General features: G+C 56.2%; 2 protein-coding genes across 4 annotated transcripts; both read right to left on the bottom strand.

Annotated features, from left to right (window-relative positions):
• Positions 1–4,471: 4,471 nt before the first annotated feature.
• Positions 4,472–14,640, bottom strand: FDXR (ferredoxin reductase). Its single transcript, XM_071452690.1, has 12 exons — positions 14,176–14,640; positions 13,987–14,084; positions 12,775–12,870; positions 11,459–11,581; positions 10,816–10,929; positions 10,203–10,304; positions 8,795–8,902; positions 8,522–8,606; positions 7,699–7,901; positions 7,218–7,389; positions 6,649–6,822; positions 4,472–5,966 (listed from the first exon to the last, which is right to left on the bottom strand). The coding sequence occupies exons 1-12, from the start codon at positions 14,204–14,206 to the stop codon at positions 5,836–5,838; spliced, it is 1,437 nt and encodes a 478-aa protein (XP_071308791.1). The 5' UTR covers positions 14,207–14,640; the 3' UTR covers positions 4,472–5,835.
• A 2,504-nt stretch (positions 14,641–17,144) lies between these two features.
• FADS6 (fatty acid desaturase 6) lies at positions 17,145–22,533 on the bottom strand. 3 transcript variants are annotated; one of them, XM_071452757.1, is made up of 7 exons: positions 22,356–22,484; positions 21,780–22,135; positions 20,838–21,004; positions 20,407–20,587; positions 19,389–19,576; positions 18,672–18,851; positions 17,145–17,789 (listed from the first exon to the last, which is right to left on the bottom strand). In XM_071452757.1, exons 2-7 carry the CDS (start codon positions 22,126–22,128, stop codon positions 17,640–17,642), a joined length of 1,215 nt encoding a protein of 404 aa, XP_071308858.1. In that variant the 5' UTR covers positions 22,129–22,135; positions 22,356–22,484; the 3' UTR covers positions 17,145–17,639. The 3 variants fall into 3 exon arrangements, with proteins under 3 accessions (XP_071308858.1, XP_071308859.1, XP_071308860.1); XM_071452758.1 differs by having other exon boundaries at positions 21,780–22,132; positions 22,356–22,464; XM_071452759.1 differs by lacking the exon at positions 21,780–22,135 and having other exon boundaries at positions 22,356–22,533.
• Between the last annotated feature and the right edge of the window lie 69 nt (positions 22,534–22,602).

Raw genomic sequence — 22,602 nt, 5'->3', positions numbered from 1 at the left:
TTGCAGTGAGCAACTGCCCTGAGAGTCCAACTGCAGTTTTGCAGTTTTCCTGGCAAAGTCCTTCAATGTCTTAAAAAAGAAAACCCCAACATTTTATTTTGGGAGAAAGCAGTGAGTTCCCAAATCCAACCTGCTGCTGGGCCTGGGTCACCAGACATGATGCAGCTTGTGGGGACTGTTCTGCATCATCCAAATAATTCATTTGCGCATTTAAATACCTAAAGTCCTTTCTATATTAAAAAAAAAGAAACCAAAAAAAAAGTGCCCTGATGGCTACAAAGGGCCAGGTTGAAACAGAAGCACCACTGGCACCCTGGGATGGAGCCCACAGTCTCAGGAAATGCAGCTGCACTTGTCCTCTTATTTCCCCAGCCCCTTAGTGCCACTCTGCCAGGGGATTCTGTGCCCTCATTGCCCAGCTTTCTGGGCTGGGTGGGGACAACACAGGCACCAAGTGCCTTTTCCCACCTTCACCCTCCTCCTTCCCACTGCTGTGGTTGTGGCCCAGTGTGTGACTCTCGGCATCCCAGCTGGTCCCTTCACCACGGCAGTCCCAGCAAAAGGGAGCTCAGCCAGCTTCTCCATCGCCTCGTTACCTTTCCCTGGCATCTCCTCTTGCAGGAGGCTCTGTAAGCAGGTTGATAAATGCAAGGCATGATGCTCTGACAGCTCCTGGTGTGCAGCCACCTCCTGCAGGGAAGAGCTCGCTGGCAGCCAGGCCAGGGGAGCAAGGAGAGTTTGGAAGGCTCATGTTGGGAATCTGATGTTTGCCCAGGTTTGCACTGGCCCATCTAGGCCAACACCAGTCAAAGAAGTGCCCTGGGCTCCATGCAGACTCCTCAGAGCCCACTGCAGCCCCACTGGCATCTCGCACCCTAAACTTGAGTAAAGCCCTGCATCCTGCCCCAGCCCCCTCCATTCTGGTTCCCCCAGAACTCCAGCCTTGCAGAGCTCCTGGGAACCCCCACCTCCAGCATAAACCTGCACCCCAGACTCACTCAAAGCACCCACCCCAGCCAGGAGAGCAGCACACCAAGGCTTTGGTATCTCCAGCTCTGTGAGGCAAACCCCAGCATCAGCCTCCTGTTCCTGGGAGAGTCAGTGTAAGGTTTCTAATCCATGTGCATCCTAGACCAGTACTTGGGGAAGGAGAGGACCTGCATCTGTGCACTGCCAGCACAAAGCCAGAGCTGCCCCTGCAAATATAGGGGGGCATTTGGGTGACACAGCCCTCTTGGGCTGTCCCCACAAGCATCTGCACCCCACTAATGGCATCTGACATCAGAGCCCACAGGTCCCTCTGCCAGAGCTGAGTCTTGCAGGTGACACTTGTGACACATGGGATTTGGCCATGGACTTACACCCATTCCCTGCCCTGCACTCATCCTGGTCCTGCATCCATCTCAGTCCTTCCTGTTGGCTGCCAACTTCTTCCCAAGAACTCTGGCCAAAACTTAAGGTCTGAGCCCAGGTGCTCCTATTCCTGTCCCTCTCCTATTGGGTCTCACTTCAGATGTAAAACACAGGTGTAGATCATCTTTCCCCCACGCTGTGCCACCTTGAGCTGACACGGCCACCCCTCCTTCCCCATCTCCCCTGTCTGCTCCATCCCCCAGAGAATTCAGGGCTCCACTGCTTAAATAATCACACAGAACTGGCTGATATCTTGGATCCCAGCAGCCATAAAAGCAATCAAGGCAGAGAGTGGAGCAAGGAGAAAGGTGGGACAGAAGGCACGGGGATGGTGCTATGCATGGTGTGTGCCTGGCACGGGTCTGGTGCAGCTCCAATCTGGCACAGCTCGGCTGCCACCATGTCCTACCCTCACAGTAATTAAGGGAGCAAAAATAAACATGGATGGTTTTATCCCTGCAGGGTTAATTCCTCCCCCTGGGGTGGCACATGCCTGCAGGGCTGCCCCAGAGGTTGGGGATGAGGCAGACAAAGCTGTTGGAAATGGAAATTTCCCAGGAAGGAAGGAAATCAGTTTCTGGGGCATAACCAGCCATCACCCGCCAACAACTTTATCTGCCGCTGTCGTATCCCTAAATAACTCCTGGAAACAGCTGCTTGGAGTTTGCATCTCCTACACCTCTGCTCCTCTCTTGACCTTGAGAAATGGGCTCATGCAGTCCCAATTTCCAAAGTCATTCATCCTAAGCAGAGGGAAAACATCTGGACTTGCAGCACCACTACGTGACCCTGCACAACCCTTCAACAACAAGCAAAGACTTTGGCAAGGCTGGATCTGTAAGACTGGGCAGGAAAACCATGAAGCCTGTGGTGGGTCTGGAGTCAAGGACATGCTTGGGGTCCTCTGGTAGAAGGGATGATGTTGTCCCTTGAGTGAAGTGGCTTCCTGGGCACAATGGGGCTGGTATCCCACTCCAATGACCCCAGAGCCTGCTATGCCAACGTGTTCTCCCTCCCCGCCCAGGGCTGGGGATGGATCTGGAGGGGAAGAGCACATGAGGGATGTGCCCGGGAGAGCAAGTGAGGGTGGGTTAAGGCAGGGCCGGAGCTGTGCTCAGCCAAGGCGCTGAAGTCAGCACTCTCCGGAGCCATCTGTTCCCGGCGAGGCCCCGGTGCAGACGGGCTCGCTGGGCTCCGGGTGCCGCAGTTCGGCGATTCCTGCGGCGAGGGGCCGGCGCTGGGCTGGCCGCCGCCCCTGCGCCACGGGCATGGGGCTGGAAAATCGAGTATTAGCCATGCTGGGGAAAAGCCTTTTCAACCATTCTTCTGGTCGCGTGAGCTGGCTTTTAAACAGCAACACAGCTCCTCGGTGCCAGGCCAGAGATCCAACTCCAGCTGGTTTTTCCCTTATTCCAGAGTGCAGGAAACCTCCTGCTTTGTGGGCTCTAAATACTCATTGGAAGAGGGCAACTTCAGCAGGCAGTCAACTAGCAAAGGCAGTGAGAGATCTGCACTTGTCTTCTGGGAGTGGCTGGAAAATGAAGCATCAACAGGAGCTTCTGGGATGTGCCAGACCTGCTACTCCAAGACAGGAGCCCACAGGCAGCCCACGAGCCTGAAGATCTTGCCTGGACATCTTCAGACAGGGAAACTGAGGCAGGGCAGTGCAAAGCTGCAAGAGGAAGTTGCAAAGACCCAAATGGAACCATGCCACCACCCCACAGTGTGACAAGCTCGGCCCCACAGCCAGCCTGGCTGCCTTGCAGAGAAGCACACAGGAGACAGGGAGGGAAGTAGGAGCAGGGAGCCGTGTCCAGCCACTCTCCAGGCCATCGCTTACCACATGCTGACCTCCAGCAGCTTTGTGCAGCCTCATTAAAGCTAAGCTGAGCCATAATTCATCCAAGCAGGGCAATCCACATGCAGAGCTGGCAGCGACGACTTCCAGTGTTTCAGGCCTCTTTCCAAAAGCAGACGGGTGTCACTCACAGCATTGCCTTTCCAGCTCCTCACCTACATCAGAAAATGGCCTTGGAGCTGCTGCTGTGGCAGCTCAGGAGAGCGGAGGGTGAGGGGACAGCTGCCTGGCCAGGCTGCCCTCTTGCACCTCCGCGGTGGGGACACACCAGGGGCAAACACAAGGTTACTCATGCCTAAAAGCAGAGCCCGGATGCGAGCGGGAGCCTGCAGGGGTGCCCCAGGCTGCCCGGGGAGCCCCGGCCCGGGGGTGCCAGGTCCCCCCCCATCCCCTCCGCTCCCCGGTGCGGGCTCCCAGCGCCACCTAACGACGCGGCGGCGGGGACAGGGACCTTCCCGGAGCGGGGACAGGGACCTTCCGGAGCGGGATGCATCCCCGTGCCCTGAGGAGGATGGAGGGCGGCGACAGCGATGGAGAGGCAGAAGAAACCTGGACACAGGGCTGGGGCTTGGGCTCGTAGGCAGAAGAGGAAAGGGAGCTGGAAGCATTGAATAAAAATTTACATGATTGTAGCTATCCTCCCTCTGCCCATGAGGCTCAGTCCCCTGTCCCTGCCCTTCACTGACCTTCATCATCCCATGGTTTTCCCACAGACCAGCATTAACCCCAGGGCCTTGGCCAAGTTCAGGGTTGAGCAAAGTCACTGAGCTCAGCAAGGACAGACACTCCTGTTAATCTGTTATCACAGCCCAAAAACTACCCTGAAGCATCCTTAGTTTGGGAACAGCCACGTGCCAGGCTCAGCATGAGCACAGTGGCCTTTTCCACCACTACAAATGCACCCTGGCATCAACATTCAAGGCAATGTGGAAGAAAATCCTGAGGAGGATCTGTCTCTTCTCTTCCCAAAACCTTAAGATTTGATGCAGCCACAACAACCCCTTGCCTGTCACATTCCTGGCTAGGCTGCCAAGCTGAACTGCTGCTCCCTGTGGTAGGTGCAGCCCCCCTCGCCTCCCTCCCCCTTCCCAAAGCTCTGATTCACTTCGGAACCCAGCACTGATGTAATCTCCTGCTCAAGAGTTCAGCATTAGGACTGCATCAGCCACGAGACGTAAGGAGAGCCACATCACACAAACAGCTGTTCCACAAAAGCTTTATTGCTCGTTTGAGTACGAGTTCCCATTATCACATTTCCTGAGTTTCTTAATGAGCTTTCAAATGAGATTTAAATAGAAAAGTATGGGAGAGAAAAAGAGAAAAATAGGGAGAAGTCAGAGATCTCCCTTCCTTGAGTTGAGTCAGAGATGAGGTGAGAGAACAGTGCCCTGTGGGCAAGTCCTCTGCCATGAGAGGGCTGGGCTGAGGTGGAGGTTGCCCTGGCTCGATCTCTCCTCTGCCTCCATCATAGAGCCACTGCCACTGTCACAATTTCCACAGGCCAGGAAGGAGGGGTTGCAATCCTGCAGTGCTCTGGCAGGAGCACGGGGGGGTTGGGGACAGCCAGGGAAGGGGCCCCGCTGACGCTGCCCCTACGCCAGGGATAAAAGGAGATTACAGCTCACGGCTTGTAATCTGGCTTAAAACCTGACACCGTCACCGTAGGCAATCTGGGCTAAGAGAAGCATTTAATAAGCTTCAAAACACACAGACAAAAAAAAACAAAAAAACAACCCCACCAGTGAAAGGAGAGAAAGAGCTCAAGGCACTGCTTGCACCAGTCAGTACTGGCAGGTACCAATGGACACAGGTTCCCTCATGATCCTGAACAAGGCAATTACATGCTTGTTATCCCAATCTACCCCGTAGGACAGACTGTGGGAAGCAGAAGGCAAATTAACTGTGGGAAGGAGAAAGCAAATTAATGCCCTTTTCTACTTGTGTAGAGCTCACAAGTGGAGAGCACCCAGAGCTGCCTTGCCTTGGGACATTGCAGGAGCTGCAGCACTTTGGGGGTTGCTCTGAGGTCAAGGCAGTGGCAGAACTCACACTCAAGAACCCACACTCAAGTTGTAGGTCCATTTTGGCTTCCCTGGAAGGGTTTATTTAAAAAAAAAAATCATTATTAAAAGATGCCTGCTCTGGCATGAATGACAAGGCAACAAACCTATTTGGCTTGTGGCTTCAAGGGGAGGCAGCAAGACACAGGGAAACCTCTCCATGTGACTTGCTCTGAGAGAGTGGCTGGTCAGGAGTTCCCCAGGTGCACACACACCTCCCTTCACCTGCACTGCATGATTCATTAATGCTTCAAAGACAGACAAGAATCACCCCCAGGAATGGTAGCTGGTTGCAGGGATGTGGGGCCAGCCAACAGCCTCAGGTCTTGAGACTTTGGGAACCCAGAGTTCATTATTACCAGAGAGGCCCCAGTGTCACACACCCCTCCAGAGCCACCACCAGCCCCAGACAGAAGCCCTGTGCTCCAGGCTCTGCTCATGACCCACTGGTGTTGCCCCAGGACGGTACCACTGGGGCAGTGCCACGGTCCCACCACTGCTGCCTTAGTGACCAATGATCCGCAACATCTCCGCAGGATCCACGATCTTCTCCCGGGGTTTGCCAGCAGCTTTGCCTCTCGCCACTTCAGCAGCATCAATCTTCTCCCAGTCCGAGAAGGAAACGGGACGGACCCCTGAGGTGATAGTGAGAGACAGGAGAGAGAACTTAACCAAGTAAGAACAAGTTCAGCCTCACCTCACCATTGGCAGGGCTCTGATGTGGCAGCAAAGCTGCTCTTTTCCGACACGGTGTCAGAGCTCAGTCTCGCAAAGGAGAAATAATTCCTAACACCAGAAGGAGAGGGGTGGCAGGTTCCAGTCGGCTCGGATCAGTCAGACCTTTGTGAGCCGTAACAACAGCGAGCACAAACCACCTCAGGGGACAAAATGCTTCCAGTTCACTGTTAAACCTCAGACAGTTTAAGAGGCAAAACACACACACACACTTTAATTGAATGTCTTTAAACACAGCTACAGCAAATTACTCTCCTGGGCATTTTAATCTTTCCCCTAACTTGCTTGGAAGGATTACTAGGAAAACCACTCAACAGCAATAGCTCACTGTCTCGGCAGCTGACACTGACATTTTACCCAAGGTCTGTGCTGCTTTTATTGGCCCTTCCCAGAAAGTGGTCATTAACCTTAGCAATGACACAGATATTTGAGAGAATTCAAGCCCTGTTGTCCCTGGGCTTTGGAACATCCAAACAGCAAAATAATCCATTCCCATGGTTTGGACTCTGCTCCCTCACAGATCCAGAAGGAGTTTGGCTGCGTTGATCCCTCCTGCTGGCTGCTACCAACCCTCGCACTGACCTCGGCTGTGCAGGATGCTCTCCACAAGCCCAAAGCCTTCTCTGGAAGGGGATATATCCAGCACACCCCCCTGGAGATCCTCCAGCAGAGACTGGGCAGTGTCAAAGCTGTCGTTCATGGTGGTGATGATCACGCCTGTGGGTCCTCTCTTCACCCACCCGCTGCAGTACAGACCTGCAGGGGCACATGGAGCAGCCAGGCTCAGGTCAGCATGTGGCCTTGCACCCTTCTGGCTCCAAGTCCTTGCCCTCTTCCCCACCTTGGTGATGTGAACAGACAAACAGTGCTGTGGCAGGAGTTTGTGTACCTACAGATCAGCACAAAGCAGCTGCATGGGCTGTGTCATTTTAGTAACAGGATGCAGTAAAACCCCTGTGCTAAACCAGACAACCCTAAAAAGATGGAGACTGGCCAGCTCTTAACCCCTGATAGAGGCAGTTCATGCCCTCAGTTCCCATTCTCCAAGGTGTGCAATACTCATGCCCTTGGTGAATGAACTTCCCACCCCAAAGCCCCCAGCCCAGCAGCTGTGCTCAGCGTGTCCCATGCAAATCCCTGTGGATACAGACCTGGGACACCCTCCACTCTGCCCGAACTGTTGGGGATGACCCCGCGCTGGCTGTCAAAGGGCACGGCCGGGTCCAGCGGCAGGCTCCGGTAGCCGATGCTGCTGAGCACCAGCCCACACTCCAGCTCCTCCACATCTCCAGTGGGAATGGCTTTGGCAGAGTCACCTGAGCCCTGAGAGAGGGAGGAAAGGCTGCTGACCACCACAGTCACCACTGCAGAGCAACAGCCCCCTCCAGTCTCCTATGGGACCTTTGAACCCTGGGCATTTGCTAAAGGCCATTCTGCAGCAGCATCAGGGAAAGAGCTCCCTTTGGAAAACTCTTTGTGGTACCAGAAGCTCTTTAGGTACCAGATTCCCTAAGAGCCTGCCAGAAGCCACTCCTGACAGACAGGAAACAGAGAAGTGCCTTTGGAGAGATTCCCAAGGGATGGATGTGTCCTGCTCCACCCCAGCCCCCCAGGGTCACCAGCCCCCCGTACCTCCAGGCGGGTCAGGGCCATGCGGACACCCCTAGCCCTCCTCCCATCAGCACTGGGCAGCACTTCCTGGGGGCTGCGCTGGAACTTCAGCCCCCACTCCCGGGGGGCTGCTGCCCCTGCTGCTGCTGCCTGCATCTCCACTGGCTTCTCCAGGGCTGTTTTGATCATCAGCTCAGTCAGTCGCTTCCTGGGTCTGGAAGCATCTAGGAAAAGAGAGAAATCTTCACAACAGGAATCAGCAAAAGCCCCTTGAGACACAGCACTGGGCCAAGGCCATGTCAGGGCAGTGTCAGTATGTGAGTCTGTCATGTTGGTGGGAGCCTGACACCTTTGAGATGACAAACTGCAAGTCAAAGTGACCAGGGGACCTCCTGAGGCTTGAGGCCAGTGGGACACACAAATCAAAGTCTGCAATTTCCTGTCTTGCTGGTGCTTGGAGGCAGCAGCCCATGGAGAAGAGCAGGTGTCTCTGGACACCCTTGAACTCAGTGTTTTCTTTTCAGGTCTACAGGAAGCTCTTAAATCAACAGCCTTGGGATCTCCCCTGCAAGGTTTCCTCAGCCCTCCTGAGCCTCCTGCCCTCATCACTCAGAGTGTAAGCACTAAGTGGCAGCACAAACAGAGATACACAATGTTCCCTTGTCTTGGTGCCTCCTGGCACTCTGAGGACATGACACACCATGGTAACAGGCTTCATGAGCCAGGCATTAAGTACAGAACAAGACTTTCTCTGATGTACACTCTGGGCACCTGCAGATCACTCTTGGTTGCTCACCTGCCAAGGTGAGTCCCTGTCTGGAGAAGCATGGCACACGTCCCTCACCTTTGACAGCACTTTCGAGGCCTTTGAAGTCAGCAGGGTCCAGGACAGCTCTGGCACCAGGCAGGTTTATCATCTCCCGCAGCTCCTGGGAATTGTGGGCCAGAAAATGTAACCTCCAGCAGAGAGAGGACAGCCCCAAACCCCTAGGAGCCAGGAAATGGGTGCAGGAAGGAGGATGCCTGGGATCCACACTCAGCCCCAAACCACCTCTCCCAACCAGGGACAGGCAGTTTGGGGCTCAGCTCTGGGAAAGAGCAGCACCTCCAGCCTCACCTTGATGGTGAAAGCGACTTGGAGAGGTCCCCTCCTCCCAACCAGCCAGACACGCTTCACCTTGCTGCAGGCAAGAGCTGCCAGGGAGCTGTCAGTGATGTCTGTCTTCTGCAAAACAGAGACAGCAGAGTGGGATGAGGGCAGATCTGGAGGGAGCTGGGGGGAAGGCACAGCCTCTGAAGGTGAAAAATCAGCAGAAAAGCTGGCTGTGCATGCAGAGAGCCCGGGCGAGGACGGGAAAGAAGTCATCTCCCTTTGCACAGAGCTATTTGCACAGCTGGTCCCTCATCACTGAATGTTCTTTCCGAGGCCATAATGCACCAGAGGTAATGAGCCAGCACCCCGTGACTGCCTCGGGGGATCCACCCAGCAGGTTCACCTTGGGGCTAACAGAGCAAAGCCTTCAGTGAGCTCCATTCTGAGGTGCCTGCAGATGCTGCTGGGGAAATTCCCAGCTCAGGATATACAGCCTCTGGATGAAACCTGCTGCAAACCACAGCTCAAATCACCATCTGCCTGCCCCAGGCAGCTCCAGCACAAGCACAAGCACGGCCAGGCCTCAGCCTGGCATTGGCACCTCACAGAAATCCTGTGCTGGTTTCAATCATGTCTGCTTAAAATCCTGTTTCAATCTTGTCTGCTTATCTAGACTGCAAGATCTTTTCCAGAGAAAACACGATGGGAGAGACACAAGGTCACCAGGATAAACCATTCCAGATCAATATTCCTGTCAGGAACTACCTGCCCACCCTGGCACTCATACCAGTGCCATGTCTTTTGCAGCACTGCTCCCAAGCTGGCTTAAATCACTGCTTGGCAGTGCCCCCAAGTTTGGGGGCTTTTATAATTTAATTTAGATATTAATATAGGAAGTTGCTGCACAGCTGTAACAAACCTCGTGGCGTTTCTCCCAGAGGGAAAGCCTTTCCTGCCAAAATCTGGGGCAACAGCTGTATGGAGCAGCTGGTGCACACCAGCTCCCAGCTGTCTATAGGGATGAGGTCCACCAGTCTGCCCAGTGCCACCAGCTGAAACCAGGCTGCTGCCCTCAGCTCCAGCAGAAAAAGATAAACCCCAACAGAAGTTTCTGGTTTGGTGGCAGAAGAAGAGAAAGTGGCTCCTCTTTTGCTTCTCATAGATAATGCTCAATTTCCAACTTTTTGGATGCCAGCAGAGCAATCCAGAGGCCTCTGCAGCATCACCCAAGTCATGGCCACAGCCTTGGATCACTCCCTACAGACTGTGAATCCATGGGTGCACCCGACAGGCAGCAGCCTTCCCCAGGGAAACATCCCAAGACAGAGGAGTTTGAGGTTTTATCTGAGATGGGTGGGAGCCAGCAGCCACCCAGCAGGGAGGGAATCTAGGGCGTGGGCTGCCCTCATGGGGCAGAGCAGCCATCACTCACCCTGAGGAGCTGCAGTGGGGACAGCAGGATGCGGGCAATGTCCAGTGCCACATTGCCATGACCCAGAATCAGCGCTGTCTCACAGCTCAGGTCAGGCTTTAGCTGTGGGGAGAGACCCAGCTGTGATGAATCCATATGGCCTCCACAATGTCCAGCCCTTTAGACACGCTCCTACCACCCAAATTCCCTTCTACCCTGCTCTGCCCCAAAAAGAGGTGATGCAGCTTGGGAAACTCCACACCAGCCTCCTCCCCAAGCAGACACGGCAACACAGCTGCTCCAGGCACCCCAGATGATCCCCCTTCCTACCTTTCCTGCCCTCCTGGGAGCAGGAGTTGTTTTGGCCAAAAAGCCTCCTCAGGAAGCAGAGCATCACCCCTACAGGCTCCCATCTGGCCCTGCCAAAATGTGCTGCCAACGTGGACAGCCAGCTAATCCACTCTCACTGATGTGCAAATTGTTCACATTTCTACCATCTAAGAAGGATTTAACATGGCTTCTGCTAATCTTTTCCAATTGCAGGCCTTTTAGGACTTAATCTGGAGCTGAATGCCTGTATTGGGATGGAAAGAAGGACGGGAGGAAGGGCAGGGGAGCACAGGGCCATACTCACATCCTGGTTCTCGGGCAGCCCGTTGTACCAGCCCACAAAGGCTCGGGCTGAGTAAACACCAGGGAGGTTCTCCCCTGGGATCCCCAGGACCCGGTTGTCTTCAGCACCATAACTCTGAGGAGGCAGCAGGCACAGTCAGAGATGTCACTATGTGCAGGATTTGACACCAAAACACAAATCTCCCCTTCCAGCTGCTGCCAGGGTCACTGCACGGCTGTGATATCCCCTCCCAAAGGCTGAGCTACTCAGTGTAAGGGCTAAACACAGTCCAAGCACAGGGGCTTCATCTACCTCATCGTCCTGGGCTCCAGAGCCAAATTCTACATCCTTGGTCCAAGGCAGAGCATGACAAGCTGAGGACTGATCAGCAAGGACAAATCCATGGCAGGCTAAAATAAGCACTGGCCAGCACAGGGAGAACTTTCAGAGACCTGCACTTGATGCCATGCTCCAGCACATGCCCCCTGCAAGGGCTTTGGACAAGCCTGGGAGCATCTGAGCTGTCCCAAGGCTGGGAAGAGTTTTCCATGGTAACAAGGCACCCAGAAACACCTCACCCAAACACTCTTCCCAAGATGCTAGTGGAGAATAACCCTGCAGACCTTTCCCAGGACTCGTGGGGCACTAAGGTTTTGGTACCCACCAGTACCACGGCGTGGTACGCCTGCTGCAGCTCCGGCACTGTCACATCCCTTCCCACGGTGATGTTCCCGTAGAAGCCGCAGCGCCCCGAGCGCGCTGTCTGTGTGAAGGTGTTGGTCACGTTCTGCAGAGAGCACAGAGCCACAGCTACAGCCACAGCCAGGGCCAAGGCTGCTGCTGACAGGAGATCCCTGCGCCTGTCCCCTCCAGCCTTGAGATCTTCACTGCCTCATCCCAATCAAGTTCTTCTGAGACTCTTATCTACCAACAGCCAGAGATAACTCACAGGGAGATAAGCAGAGGTGTGACTTGGAACTCTCTCCACCACCCTTTGTGAAAGGAAAATCCATATTTTGTACCCACCTAGGGAGGACAGGACCTTCCTAGTACATTCAGCCCCTCAGAATAAACCCCACTGCAGGGGAAAACTCCGTCCCAAAAGTGAGGTTTGCAGAGCCCACCTGGTCCCCTCTGCTGGCATCTCATCTCAACTCTTCCTGAAAGCCCCTTCCTCGAGAGAGGATGCAGGGCATGATGGCATCCAGGCCTTTTTCTTCTGAGTGATCAGGGCTACACAGCAAAACCACCACTCCCAGCCCTGCAGCCCCAGATGGACTCAGCCTGGGGACAGGACAGACACCACCACAACAGCTCGAGCAGTGTCTGCAGCATGTCCATTCCTCCCCTCTCACACAAAGGCATCCAGGCATTTTGGTCTTTGGATCTCCAGGGATTAGAGGAAACCACTGCAAGATACTGCTGTGTCTGGATCTCCCATGTCTGGATCTCCTGTGTCTTACCCTTCCAACCACCTCCACTCCAGCTCAGATATAGCAGATACTCCTGGGTACCACTCACTGCCAGGCAAAGGAAAATTGCTGGGAAATCCTTGGTTTAACTTTTCCTTGCACAGGAGAGCCCCTACAGCCCAACTCCACGGCCCCCATGAGGAGATCTGTGTGTTCCCAGAATGGGTACTGCTTGAGGAGCAAACGGCAGCAGCAATGTGCCCAGAGACACAGAAACCCATCTCTGCTCCTTGGCCTTGCTCTGGGCCAGGCTGACCAGCACCAGGAGCAGCACTTCCCAGCACAAGCCCCTGGTTGTGGCCCGCTCTCCTGAGCCCTTATGCCAGGTGTCCCATGTCACCTATCCCTGGCCTTAGCATAGACAAGGAGGAGACCTGGACCTCTCTGGCCTGACAGCTCCATGTCACAGAGAGCCTGGGGCACCAGGAAGGACAATGACCACCTCAGCTGCACCCACCACTGTCACCACACTCAACCACACAGGCAAGGGCAGGGAGCCAGCACCAACCTTCACCTCAGGGTGGTCTGGGGCCACTCCAAAACGGACGAGCCCGAAGGGAACGGGCAGCTTCTCGTAGATGTCCACCAGGGCCCCACCATGGTGCTGCAGGAGGAGAAAGTCACAGCCAGGATGAGGACAGAAAGGTCACAGCAGCCTAGCAACACTCATCTGCAGCTGGGGGAGTACAGGGCAGGAGGATGGGCTGCAGCAAGCCAGACACAGCCTCTTCCAGACTTTTCCATGAGCAGGATGATGCTGCACCTGTTACTGCCAGCTCAGACCACAAGATGTAGCACAGAGTGGCCCCAACCACCATCAAGTCCATCTTGTGGGGCTCCATCTCCCTACCCAGTCCTGAGCTCCTTTTCCACACTACCCTGGTGGGTATCCAGTACCTGGAGGGCTGATCAGAGAGCCCACATGCCAGCTGGGAAGCAGCCAGTACAGCACCCTGGGTGCTGGGGACCTGCCAGACATCTCCCAGTCCTCAGCAGAGATGCCCATGCCCTGAGATGGCCTCGGCTGAGTCACCTCAGGGTCAGAGCCTTAGACAGACCCTTGGCTGCAAGGTTTTTGTTATCTTGTATTTTGAGTCAGCCTCTTCTGAGATTAAGCAGCCCTGAAATTCGTCCCTGAGGCTTAGTAACAGCTATTTTCCAACACATTCCAGAGACAGCACAGCATGGTTTAATGATGGGGTTAAGCTGCTGTATCTCTGGAGGGTGCCAGTAGCCCAGTTCTGTGTTCAGGTCTCATTTCCCAACAGACCTGACTGCCCAGAGCACTGAAATTTGCAGACTCAAGGTAAAGCATCACCCATGTGTCTTAATCCTGCTGGGGGAGGAGGGAGGAGAGCAGGTCCCACACAGCCACTTCAAACACACGGTTAATGTCATTCCTGCTGGGTGACAACAGCTTTGAGCAAGGCAGATTCCTGCTGATTATTTGATTCTAGAAAAGTCACTTGGGATGAACTCACAGCAATCAACCTAAGTCCTGAATGGACGACCCAGGGGCAGGGCAGGGATGAAAGCAGTGGTACCGACCCCAACCAACCAGGCCCAGAAGGACTTTGTGGAGTCTGGGCAGCCCCAAGCAGCCTCCCAACAACACCAACCTGGCTGGAGCAGGGCCAGGAGCCCACAAAACCACCCCAGAACCGCTGAGAGGCAGGCAGGGCAGAGATGCCTCCCCCGCGGGCAGATCCCATCGCGGTACCTTGAGGATGTGCTGAGCCGTGTAGAAGCCGGCGGGGCCGCTGCCCACCACGCAGACCCGGGGCGCCGGGGCAGCCGAGGACAGCCACCGCCGCAGACCTGTAGGGGAGAACGACAGGCAGGGCGTGAAGCCACCCGAGCTGGCACCTGCCAGGGGCGGCACGGCCCCTCCCCGGAGCCCGGCACCCACCCAGCGGGGCTCGGACCCCCGCGCCGGCCATGGCCGTAGCGGAGCAGAGCGGGGCCGGGGTTCTGCACCGCACCGGGAGCTCAGGGACAGCGGCCTTGGCGCTTAGGACCGGGCCGGGGCCGGCGGGTGTGAACGGCTGCACAGCCCAGAACCGAGACTCCGAGCCCGCGCACCAGGGTCCCGGGAGCCCCGCGCCTCTCACAGCCCCAGGGGTGGAGCAGGGCCCTGCGGGGCGCGGTTCCCTCAGCCCCAGGGGTGGAGCAGGGCCTGCGGGGCGCGGTTCCCTCAGCCCCAGGGGTGGAGCAGGGCCCTGCGGGGCGCGGTTTCTGCGGTTCCCTCGGCCCCGGCTGCCCCGGCTGCCCCGGCTGCCCCGCTCCGGGCCCGCTCCCCCCAGGCACGAGTTCCCTGGGCCGCGTTCCGCTGCCGCCGCCGGGCCCCGCCCCTCACCGACCAGGTCCCGCCCCTCCTCCTCACTGACCAATCGGGAGGAGGTACAGCGCCTTGCTTAGCATAGCCCCGCCTCCCGTCACCGCCCAGCCCTGCCAGCCAATGGCAGCGCGCCAGTCACACCGCGGCGGACCGGAAGCGCGGTGTTACCATAGAGAGGCGGGGAAGGAAGAGCCGCCTGGCGGCCGCTCGCACCGCCGCTCTCTATGGTGAGACGTCCGCGGTAGCCGGCGCGCTCTCGCAGCATCATCATCGCTGATGCTGCTGGTTGCCTGCGCCCCTTTGCCGCCCAAACAGCGACCAGCTGCCGAGGTCGGCCGGGGAAAGCGAACCTCAGACTGATTTTAACCATGCACTGCACAGTGATCTTGCTCGTGCCAGGAGAAAAACCCAGCGTCCTTCAGTAAAGAGTAAAACATTAACGCCAGAGAGAGTGGATAAATGATGCTGACAGAACTCCTGCCCCAGCATCCCTACGGTCTCTGCTTTATTTCCTCCTTCATCGCCATCACTCAGCGCATTTCAAATGCTGGTGCTCTCACCTCCATGCAGGAGCACTACATCCCATCTTGTTCAGCCAGTTCACAACACACCAGACAGAAAAATCATCTCAGGGGGCCCAGCAGACATTTAAAAGTTGGTCAGATGCCAGAGCATGCAGGCAAGTGCTTGACGGGGCTTTTTAAATGCAATTAAGACCATGAGGAGTTTACAGCCAGGAGCTGGTTGTAATATGGATCATAAAATTCACACACTTTCTCTCCTGGTTTTGGAAATGAGTTGATGGCTTTCTGCAAAGGCACGCTGGAAACAGCAGCTGGCTCTGTGCCTCCTTCTGCACCCGCTCCTTCAGGGGGGCTGTGGCCAGGACCAGGAATTCCAACAGCTCCAAACCCTCATCCTCAGGTCAGCACAGCAATCATTGAGCCCCTCCCCAGAGGGACAAGGCTGAAGGCTCCAAATATCACCACAGAGGTCATCCACAAAAGCAGTAGGTTTAAATTTGGAGGGTTCCAAGCACAGTCAGATTTCTCCTTTTTTCCCAGAATTCTCCCTTTCCCCCATTAACTTCTGTATCCACCAGTTCTGGCAGGGAATAATCCATCTATGTCCCAAATCACAGACTGTCTCCTGCTGGCTGAGGGACCTGCAAACACTTGCCTTCAGCTGGCATTGCTTTAAACAACATCCATAAAATCCAGCTGGAAAAGAGCTGTTGCTCTGACCAATGCCTGGGAACATTTTGGGGCTTGATCTCTTTGCAGCAGGAGAGGGCAAAAGAGCATTTTGTGCCCACACACAGGAACATGTGAGGTTAAGATTACCCTGCCTGAATCAAAAGCACTTCTAATGCTCCCTCACCCCCTTGCTGGAGCTGGGAATGTCAATAATTTGTCACATTTATCTTAACTTATCTCTGATGCTCAATTGAGAGATGAACTGGGGAAGGCAGAGGTGGTGGTGGGAGGGCTCTGGGGTGGGTCTTAGACCCCCCAGAGCATTCAGGCCATTTGCTCTGGCCATGCTCCTCCAGCTGCTCCCCCACCTACAGCCCCAGCCTAAGCCCTGCTCAGAGGATGGGATTTGTGGGATTTGCCCTTTGGGTGTTTCACAATGCCCTGGATCAATGACCCACATGGGCCTGGAGAGAGGTGGCAATGCCACCAGATCAGTGCATCAGCAGCCCCTGGACCCCAGCCCAGCATAAATCAATAATTCAACATTTCTGATGCCAAAGGGGTCACACTGGATGGATCCAGGGCCCCTCTTCCTTGTCCTGAGTCTGGATCCTCTGCACAGGGATGCCATGGCCCTCCCAGCTCCAGCCTCACACCACAGGGACACTTCTCCTGTGCATCTCAGGAGGCTCCTGGACTTGTTCGAGGAGAAGCCAAGTAAAACACTATGAATTGCCCTCTGCAGCAATCACCCTGCCACGGGCCAGGGCCAGGGCAGAGCATCCTTGAGCCTTGGGGCACATTTGCCTGTGAAGCCTCATAAATCCACAATGTGGCACTGCAGGGGTGCAGCCTGGATGGGAGGACAGCTCAAATCGAAGAGCAAAACCCCAGGCTGAGAGCAGAGCCACACTGCTCCCAGTTTGGCCATCTGCCTTTCCTGCTGCCAGCTCCCCACCTTGACCCTGGGCTGGACTTTGTCATCGGTCCTGCAGGTCTGGGGCAGCAGAGCACCCTGGTAAAGGCAGACACAGCTTCCCATAGGTGGCTTGAGCTGCCCACGTGAGCATCCCAGCCCTGGCAGCAGCACAGGGGGCAGAGTTCACCCTCCCTAAGCAGGGAAAGCCTCCCAAGCCCTGACACCTGCCTGCCTCTGGCAGATGATCCCCTTGATAAATCCTTGCCATAGCAATGACCAGGGCTGGGGCCACCTCTGGCACCCCAACACAGACACCCCCATGGGGTGAGGGTCTTTCCCCCATTTCTACCCTGGGCACCACAGGATACCAGTCAGAGTTCCTCCAGCAAAAAAAAACAATGATAAAGGAAATCCACCCCAAAGTGTTAAGGCTGAACTTATCTTTGAAACAAATCTTTGTTCCTAGAAGGGACTGATTTAGCCCAAAGTCAGGCAAAGCACAAGCAGCAGTGTCACAGCCCCCTCCCCACATCCACCCCTTCCCTGAGACCCCAACCAAACAGCTGCAGCTCCATCCTGCAGATCCTGGTGCTTCTCACTTCTGGTTGTCCTGGACGTGGTGACGCATCCCCTACGGATGGGGTGGTTTCCTCTCCCCAAGTGTGAAAGCAGAGTGGATAGAAGTAAGCCCTGGCTGGGGATAACTGTGGGGAACCCCAATTTTTCTGTCCCTGGTGTTGCCCCACCAGGCTCTCCCCCTGCAATGGCTCTGTGCACCATTCATTTTCTAGCCAAAAGCAAGACTTCAGGGAGGGATGTTTCCTACACGGTGACTTCATGGAGGTGTTGGTCCTGCTAAAACCATCCCTCTGAATGTCCCTGTGGAAACAGCCCCCCGAGTGCTGCAGCCCCCAGGGTCTTCACTGGATGCCCACCAGCTCCGTTATGGGGGGAGCATGGACCATCAGCTCCTCGTATCTCTGGAGGAAGAGCCAGAGCCTGGAGCTGTAGGTGTCCTCGTTGTAGGGCAGCTTCTTCTGCTTCAGGTACTGGGAGACGATGGGTTTGATCTGCAAAGGCAAAGGTAACGTCACTGCTGTGCAGGGTGCCCTGTGTTTGTACAAGGTGCCTGAAACGTGCCCAGAAAAGCCATCCCACATGCCCAAAGCTGGGCTGGAGCAGGCAGCACCAGCTGTAGTATCTTTGCTGTGAATATTAAGAGGAAGGTGGTTTCAGTTGCAGCATCACAGGGAGTTCACCCTGGCAAATCGCCTTTGGAGAGCTCCAAATTAGGAGAGATGCCCTAATGAGGCTTCTTATGAGAACTAGCCACGAATGCTCATCCTTCACACCCATCATTATTGGCCCACACAGCCAGCTCGTTGATGGGACTGGGAGGCTGCTACAGGCTTAATTGCCTCCTTCCCTGTGACACCTCTTTGGGGGAGGTGGGTCCTGCCAGCCCCCTGAGCTCAAGCAAAGGACACTGAAAACGGGCACAGCATTGCTGTGGTGATCCTGTGCTGAAGGGCGCTGTATGGACCTGCCTTGGGATCCCCTCCAGCCGGGGCAGTGCTCAGAGCCCATGTTTTGAACACACCCCACACCTCAGAGCAGCAAGTAAGGGCATGACTAGAGTGATAGGAGGTTTGCCTGGATGTTGCCTGAGCCAAAAACTGCACTGTGCAGTGCTGGGATACTTTCTCAATGGAATCACTGGGAGGATCCTGGACTGCTGGAAGGCTGCTGCAGGCTGGAATTGGGACCAGGAGAAGGAGCAGAAACCCAGGAGAACAGGACTCGGATGGCAGGAGATGGGTTAGGGACTGTTGCAAAGCAGTTTCCAACATGAGAAGGAGCAGCACAGACATGTCTGGCAGTGGGGGCAGGAGGGGGTGGGAAGATTTCTCGTCCCCATGTCACCTCCCAGTCACCCTGTGGAGTCATCTCACCTTCAGGCACATGTTGTCAGAGAGGCTGGGAAAGAGGTGATGCTCCACGTGGCAGCTGATGAGCGAGTGGCCGAAGGACCAGTCCAGGAGGGGGTTGCGGGGCAGGTTGAGGACACCCAGGCTCATGAGGTGGATCCGCTTGGGTTTGCGGTCAGCGGCGAACATGGGGAGGCCAATGTGCTGTGGGAGAGGCAGGGTGGGCACCCTGTGGCACCTGCCACCTCCCCAGTCCCATCCCAGCAGAGCCAATGGCAGCTCTGCCTGTGTGTGGGCACAAGGAGCCACATTTTGGGGTCTCTCTGTCAGCCCAAGAGCTGAGTTTGTCCCTAAAGTCACCCCATCTTGTGTTTGTCCATGGAGCCACCAAGGAGCTCCCAGGCTCTGCTCCCCCAACACATCCACACTTAGAGCCACCAGCCTCTCCCCACCCCAGGGCCCATAACACCACCTGAAACACATCAGCCCTCCCAGCCACCATAGAGGACATCATCCTCACACCCTTTGCACTCATCTGCCCAGACATTTTCCAAGGGCCACCACTTTCCACACAGCACCACCAGCCTGATCCTCCTGGTGACAACATCAGTACAAGGGAGGTGACAACTGAACCCACATGCCTTAAGGTGACACAAGCTCCAGCCAGCAGCATCAGGGCACTGGGTGGTGGCTCGCCTGTCTCCAGCACTGTTGGGATACCTTGAAGCTTCAGGTCTCTACCTGGAAGATGTTGACATGGATGTAGGGATGGGCCAGGAGGGAGCGGGTGACCAGCATGCAGAGCAGGGCAGACCACGGCGACTGGAAGCCCGAGACGTGGAGCAGGAGCCAGTAATGGCAGTAAAACCCCAGAAACATGCAGCAGAGGGTCCGTAGAGCTGCCTTCCACTCCACGTTCCTCAGTAAATCTGCACAAGGAAGAGGAGGCAGCGCATGGGAGAGGTGTTGATTTTTCCCCACCACCACTGCTGCTCCAGCAGTCAGACTGTGCCAATAGCCCCACAGCCCAGCTCAGCCCATGAACTCACTTTCCCCCTCCTCCAGGTTGGCCCAAACCCTATAAAACTGCTGGGGTGTGGGTCTGAGAGACTCCCCAGAGCAGCAGGTCCAGCTGTGCAGCATCACTCAGGGGATTTGGACGCTCCTTTGTTTCTTACACTTTGCCAAGTCATTGGCCGTGCATTTGGCACTGCCCACAGCTGGGTCATGCAGCCTGGGGAGCTTTGCTTCCCCAGCCTCTTACTGCTTTCTGGGCTCTTCTCCCTGATTGTTTTCTGGCACCATTATTTCCCTGGAGCCACCACCTTTCCTGCCCAAGCTCTCTGTGTCTGGCCCCTGCATTGGCCCAAACCTCCACCCCATACACGGCCACCAAACACCCCGTGTGATGCTCTGATCAACCTGAGTGTGAGACTGAACCCCATTATGGCCACAGATCTGAGTTAAAGGAGAATGGATTTGGGGTGCTGCAGGCTCATGATGGCTATTGCCAGAGATTTCAACATCCAGCCCAGGAAAAGGTGAAGTGTTTTCTCAGCATCAGCAGAAAATAGATGCAGAAGATGTGGTCCCCAGGGCAAGTGCAGCATCTCCTGCCCTTCCTGCCATGTCCCACCAGGGACTGGTGTAGTTAATGTGATGCCTCCAAACAAAGCAGAACCCTTGGCTGGGGTGAGACCTGGGCAGTTACAAGCTTCCCACACCCAGCCCCCTGTCCCAAGGCACGTGGGACACATACCAAGTGCAACCAGAGGGGTTAGGATGGGCACTGCGAGAGGAGCGATGAACATGTAAATGTAGCGGTTCAGGAAAGGAAGTTTCCACGTGCTGGAGTCCCCCAGGCCAATGACGTTGGTGTAGCCATGGTGGATCTTCACATGGTTGTAGGTGGCCTGCTCGACTGTGAAAGCGGAGCAGAGCTGGGAGAGAAGAGAGAGAAGTTGCCAGGGTTGGGCACTGCCTGGCTTGGGCTTGTGTGGGAAGAACCTGGGGAGATGCTCTGGAACCATAATGAAGCACCATGGGGACATGCTCTGCACCCCACAGACCCCAAACCAGTCTGGAAATGGACTTTTAAGAGTTAAGCACTGAAAACCTTTCCCGCCATTCCAAACATTTCCCACCACCACAAGGTGCTGATGGGGTGTTTTTGGGGGCTGCCCCACTCACCTCAATGAAGAAGATAGCCCACACTTTGCTCCAGGACTTGGACTCAGTCAAGGCATTGTGGCTGGCCAGGTGGCTGCCCTTGACGGTCAGGGTGTGATGCACCACGCCAAGGGTGAGGACACCCGCCAGGAAAGGGATGGCCTGGGCCGACCGCAGGCACAGGAACCCTGTGGAGAAACCAGCCGGGCTGGAGCTGGGCCATGCTCATGTCCTGCAGCCCTCTGAGCCAGGCTGGAGGTGTTGCTACACCCAAACACGCCAGCCACGGCCCTAAACCTGTTCTTCTGCCATAGTTACATGTATTTAAACCATGCAAGTCAGAGGTTGCCTCCTCATCGTCCTTATGACTGGATCAGCCACACTCACCCTTGTGCTGAAGATTTGGCCACTTCCAGCCTCGATGCCAAGGAGTGCTGCAGGCACCTGATCCCACCCCACAGCTCTGGGATGTGGGATTTCACTGGTGCCATTACTCTGCCAGGATCTCAGCATCCCCAGGACTTCAACAGCAAGAGAAGGTCCCAGCTTTCCAGCCATGCCACCAGAGACCCACACTCAACTGTTTTCCCTTGCACCCACCACAGCCAGGGCCATTGTCACCAAAACCACCATGTCCCATGGTGGGACACATCACCCACTGTCCTGCCCTGTGTACATCTGCCTGGGCACCATCCCCTCAGCCCAGGCTGTACCCCAGGTACCACTGTCCCCTCAGCCCAGGCTGCACCCCAGGTACCACTGTCCCTTCAGCCCAGGCTGTACCCTGGGTGTCACTGTCATCTGCTGTGGGGTCAGAGTGCACCAAGTCACGGGGTGAAGGAGTTATGGCTTTGTTACAACCTCAGTAGGTGCCAACAGGCTCCCAGCACAAAGCAGTCATGAGGAGGCAGTGGGACACCTGAGGACCCTCCGGCCATGGTTTGGGGGGCTGAGCCAGGTTACCTGCTGGTAGCAGGAGGAAGCTGCAGGCAAGGATGCTGATGTCCGTGCCGTGCCGTTCCCACCAGCTGCTGCTCTTCACCACCTTCTGCACCAGCTCCGAAAGCTCGGTCATCAGGGCTTCCTCGGGCTGCTGTGCTCGCTGTGGGCCTCCTCCGGGGGTCACATCCCCATCACCCAGTGCTGGCCCCAGCTCCCAGCCCTCTGCCATCACGTCTGTCCTGCTGCCACCAGGTGCTGTCGTGCCCCGGAGCGAGGGCTCCCCCATCCCCGGGAGCGGGGGGACACCGCTGACCTCTCCGTTGACCTGCCGCCCCCCCGGGCTCAGCGGGTCCCCATCCTCCAGCGGCATCTCCCTGCTGAGCAGAGGCCACGCAGGTGTCACCCCCAGGGGACCAACCCCAGCACCCCGCGCTACCGCGGACGGGCTTGCCGGCTCCTGCTGTCGCCGAAGGACACGGGAAGGACAGGGATGGAAGAAAATAAACAATCCAAGGAGAACCAGCCAGGGGAGACGGCCGGAGAGCCACCCAACCTCCCAGCACAGGGACAGTGCAGCCACCAGAGCCCCCTACTCACGGTAGCCCCGGCCCGGCGGCTCTCCCGGCGCTGCCGCTCCAGGGCGGCCGCGCTCCAGCGGAGCTGCTGCGATCGGCAGGAGGAGGAGGAGCAGGGCAGGACTGGGAGGAGGGCGGATGCAGATGAGCGGTGCCGATAATCCGCCCCCGTGGCCCATTTAGGGGAGCGGCCGGGGCAGCAGGGAGGGACGAGGGAAGCGACGGCAGCAGAGCAGGGAAGGAGTGGAAAAAAGATGGAGAGAGGCGAT

This window comes from Agelaius tricolor, unplaced genomic scaffold, assembly GCF_023055355.1.
Source record: "Agelaius tricolor isolate 1412-34295 unplaced genomic scaffold, bAgeTri1.0.p SCAF_35, whole genome shotgun sequence".
NCBI lineage: Eukaryota > Metazoa > Chordata > Aves > Passeriformes > Icteridae > Agelaius > Agelaius tricolor.
The sequence above is the reverse complement of the archived record's forward strand: the minus strand, read 5'-3'. Positions and strand labels throughout refer to the sequence as shown.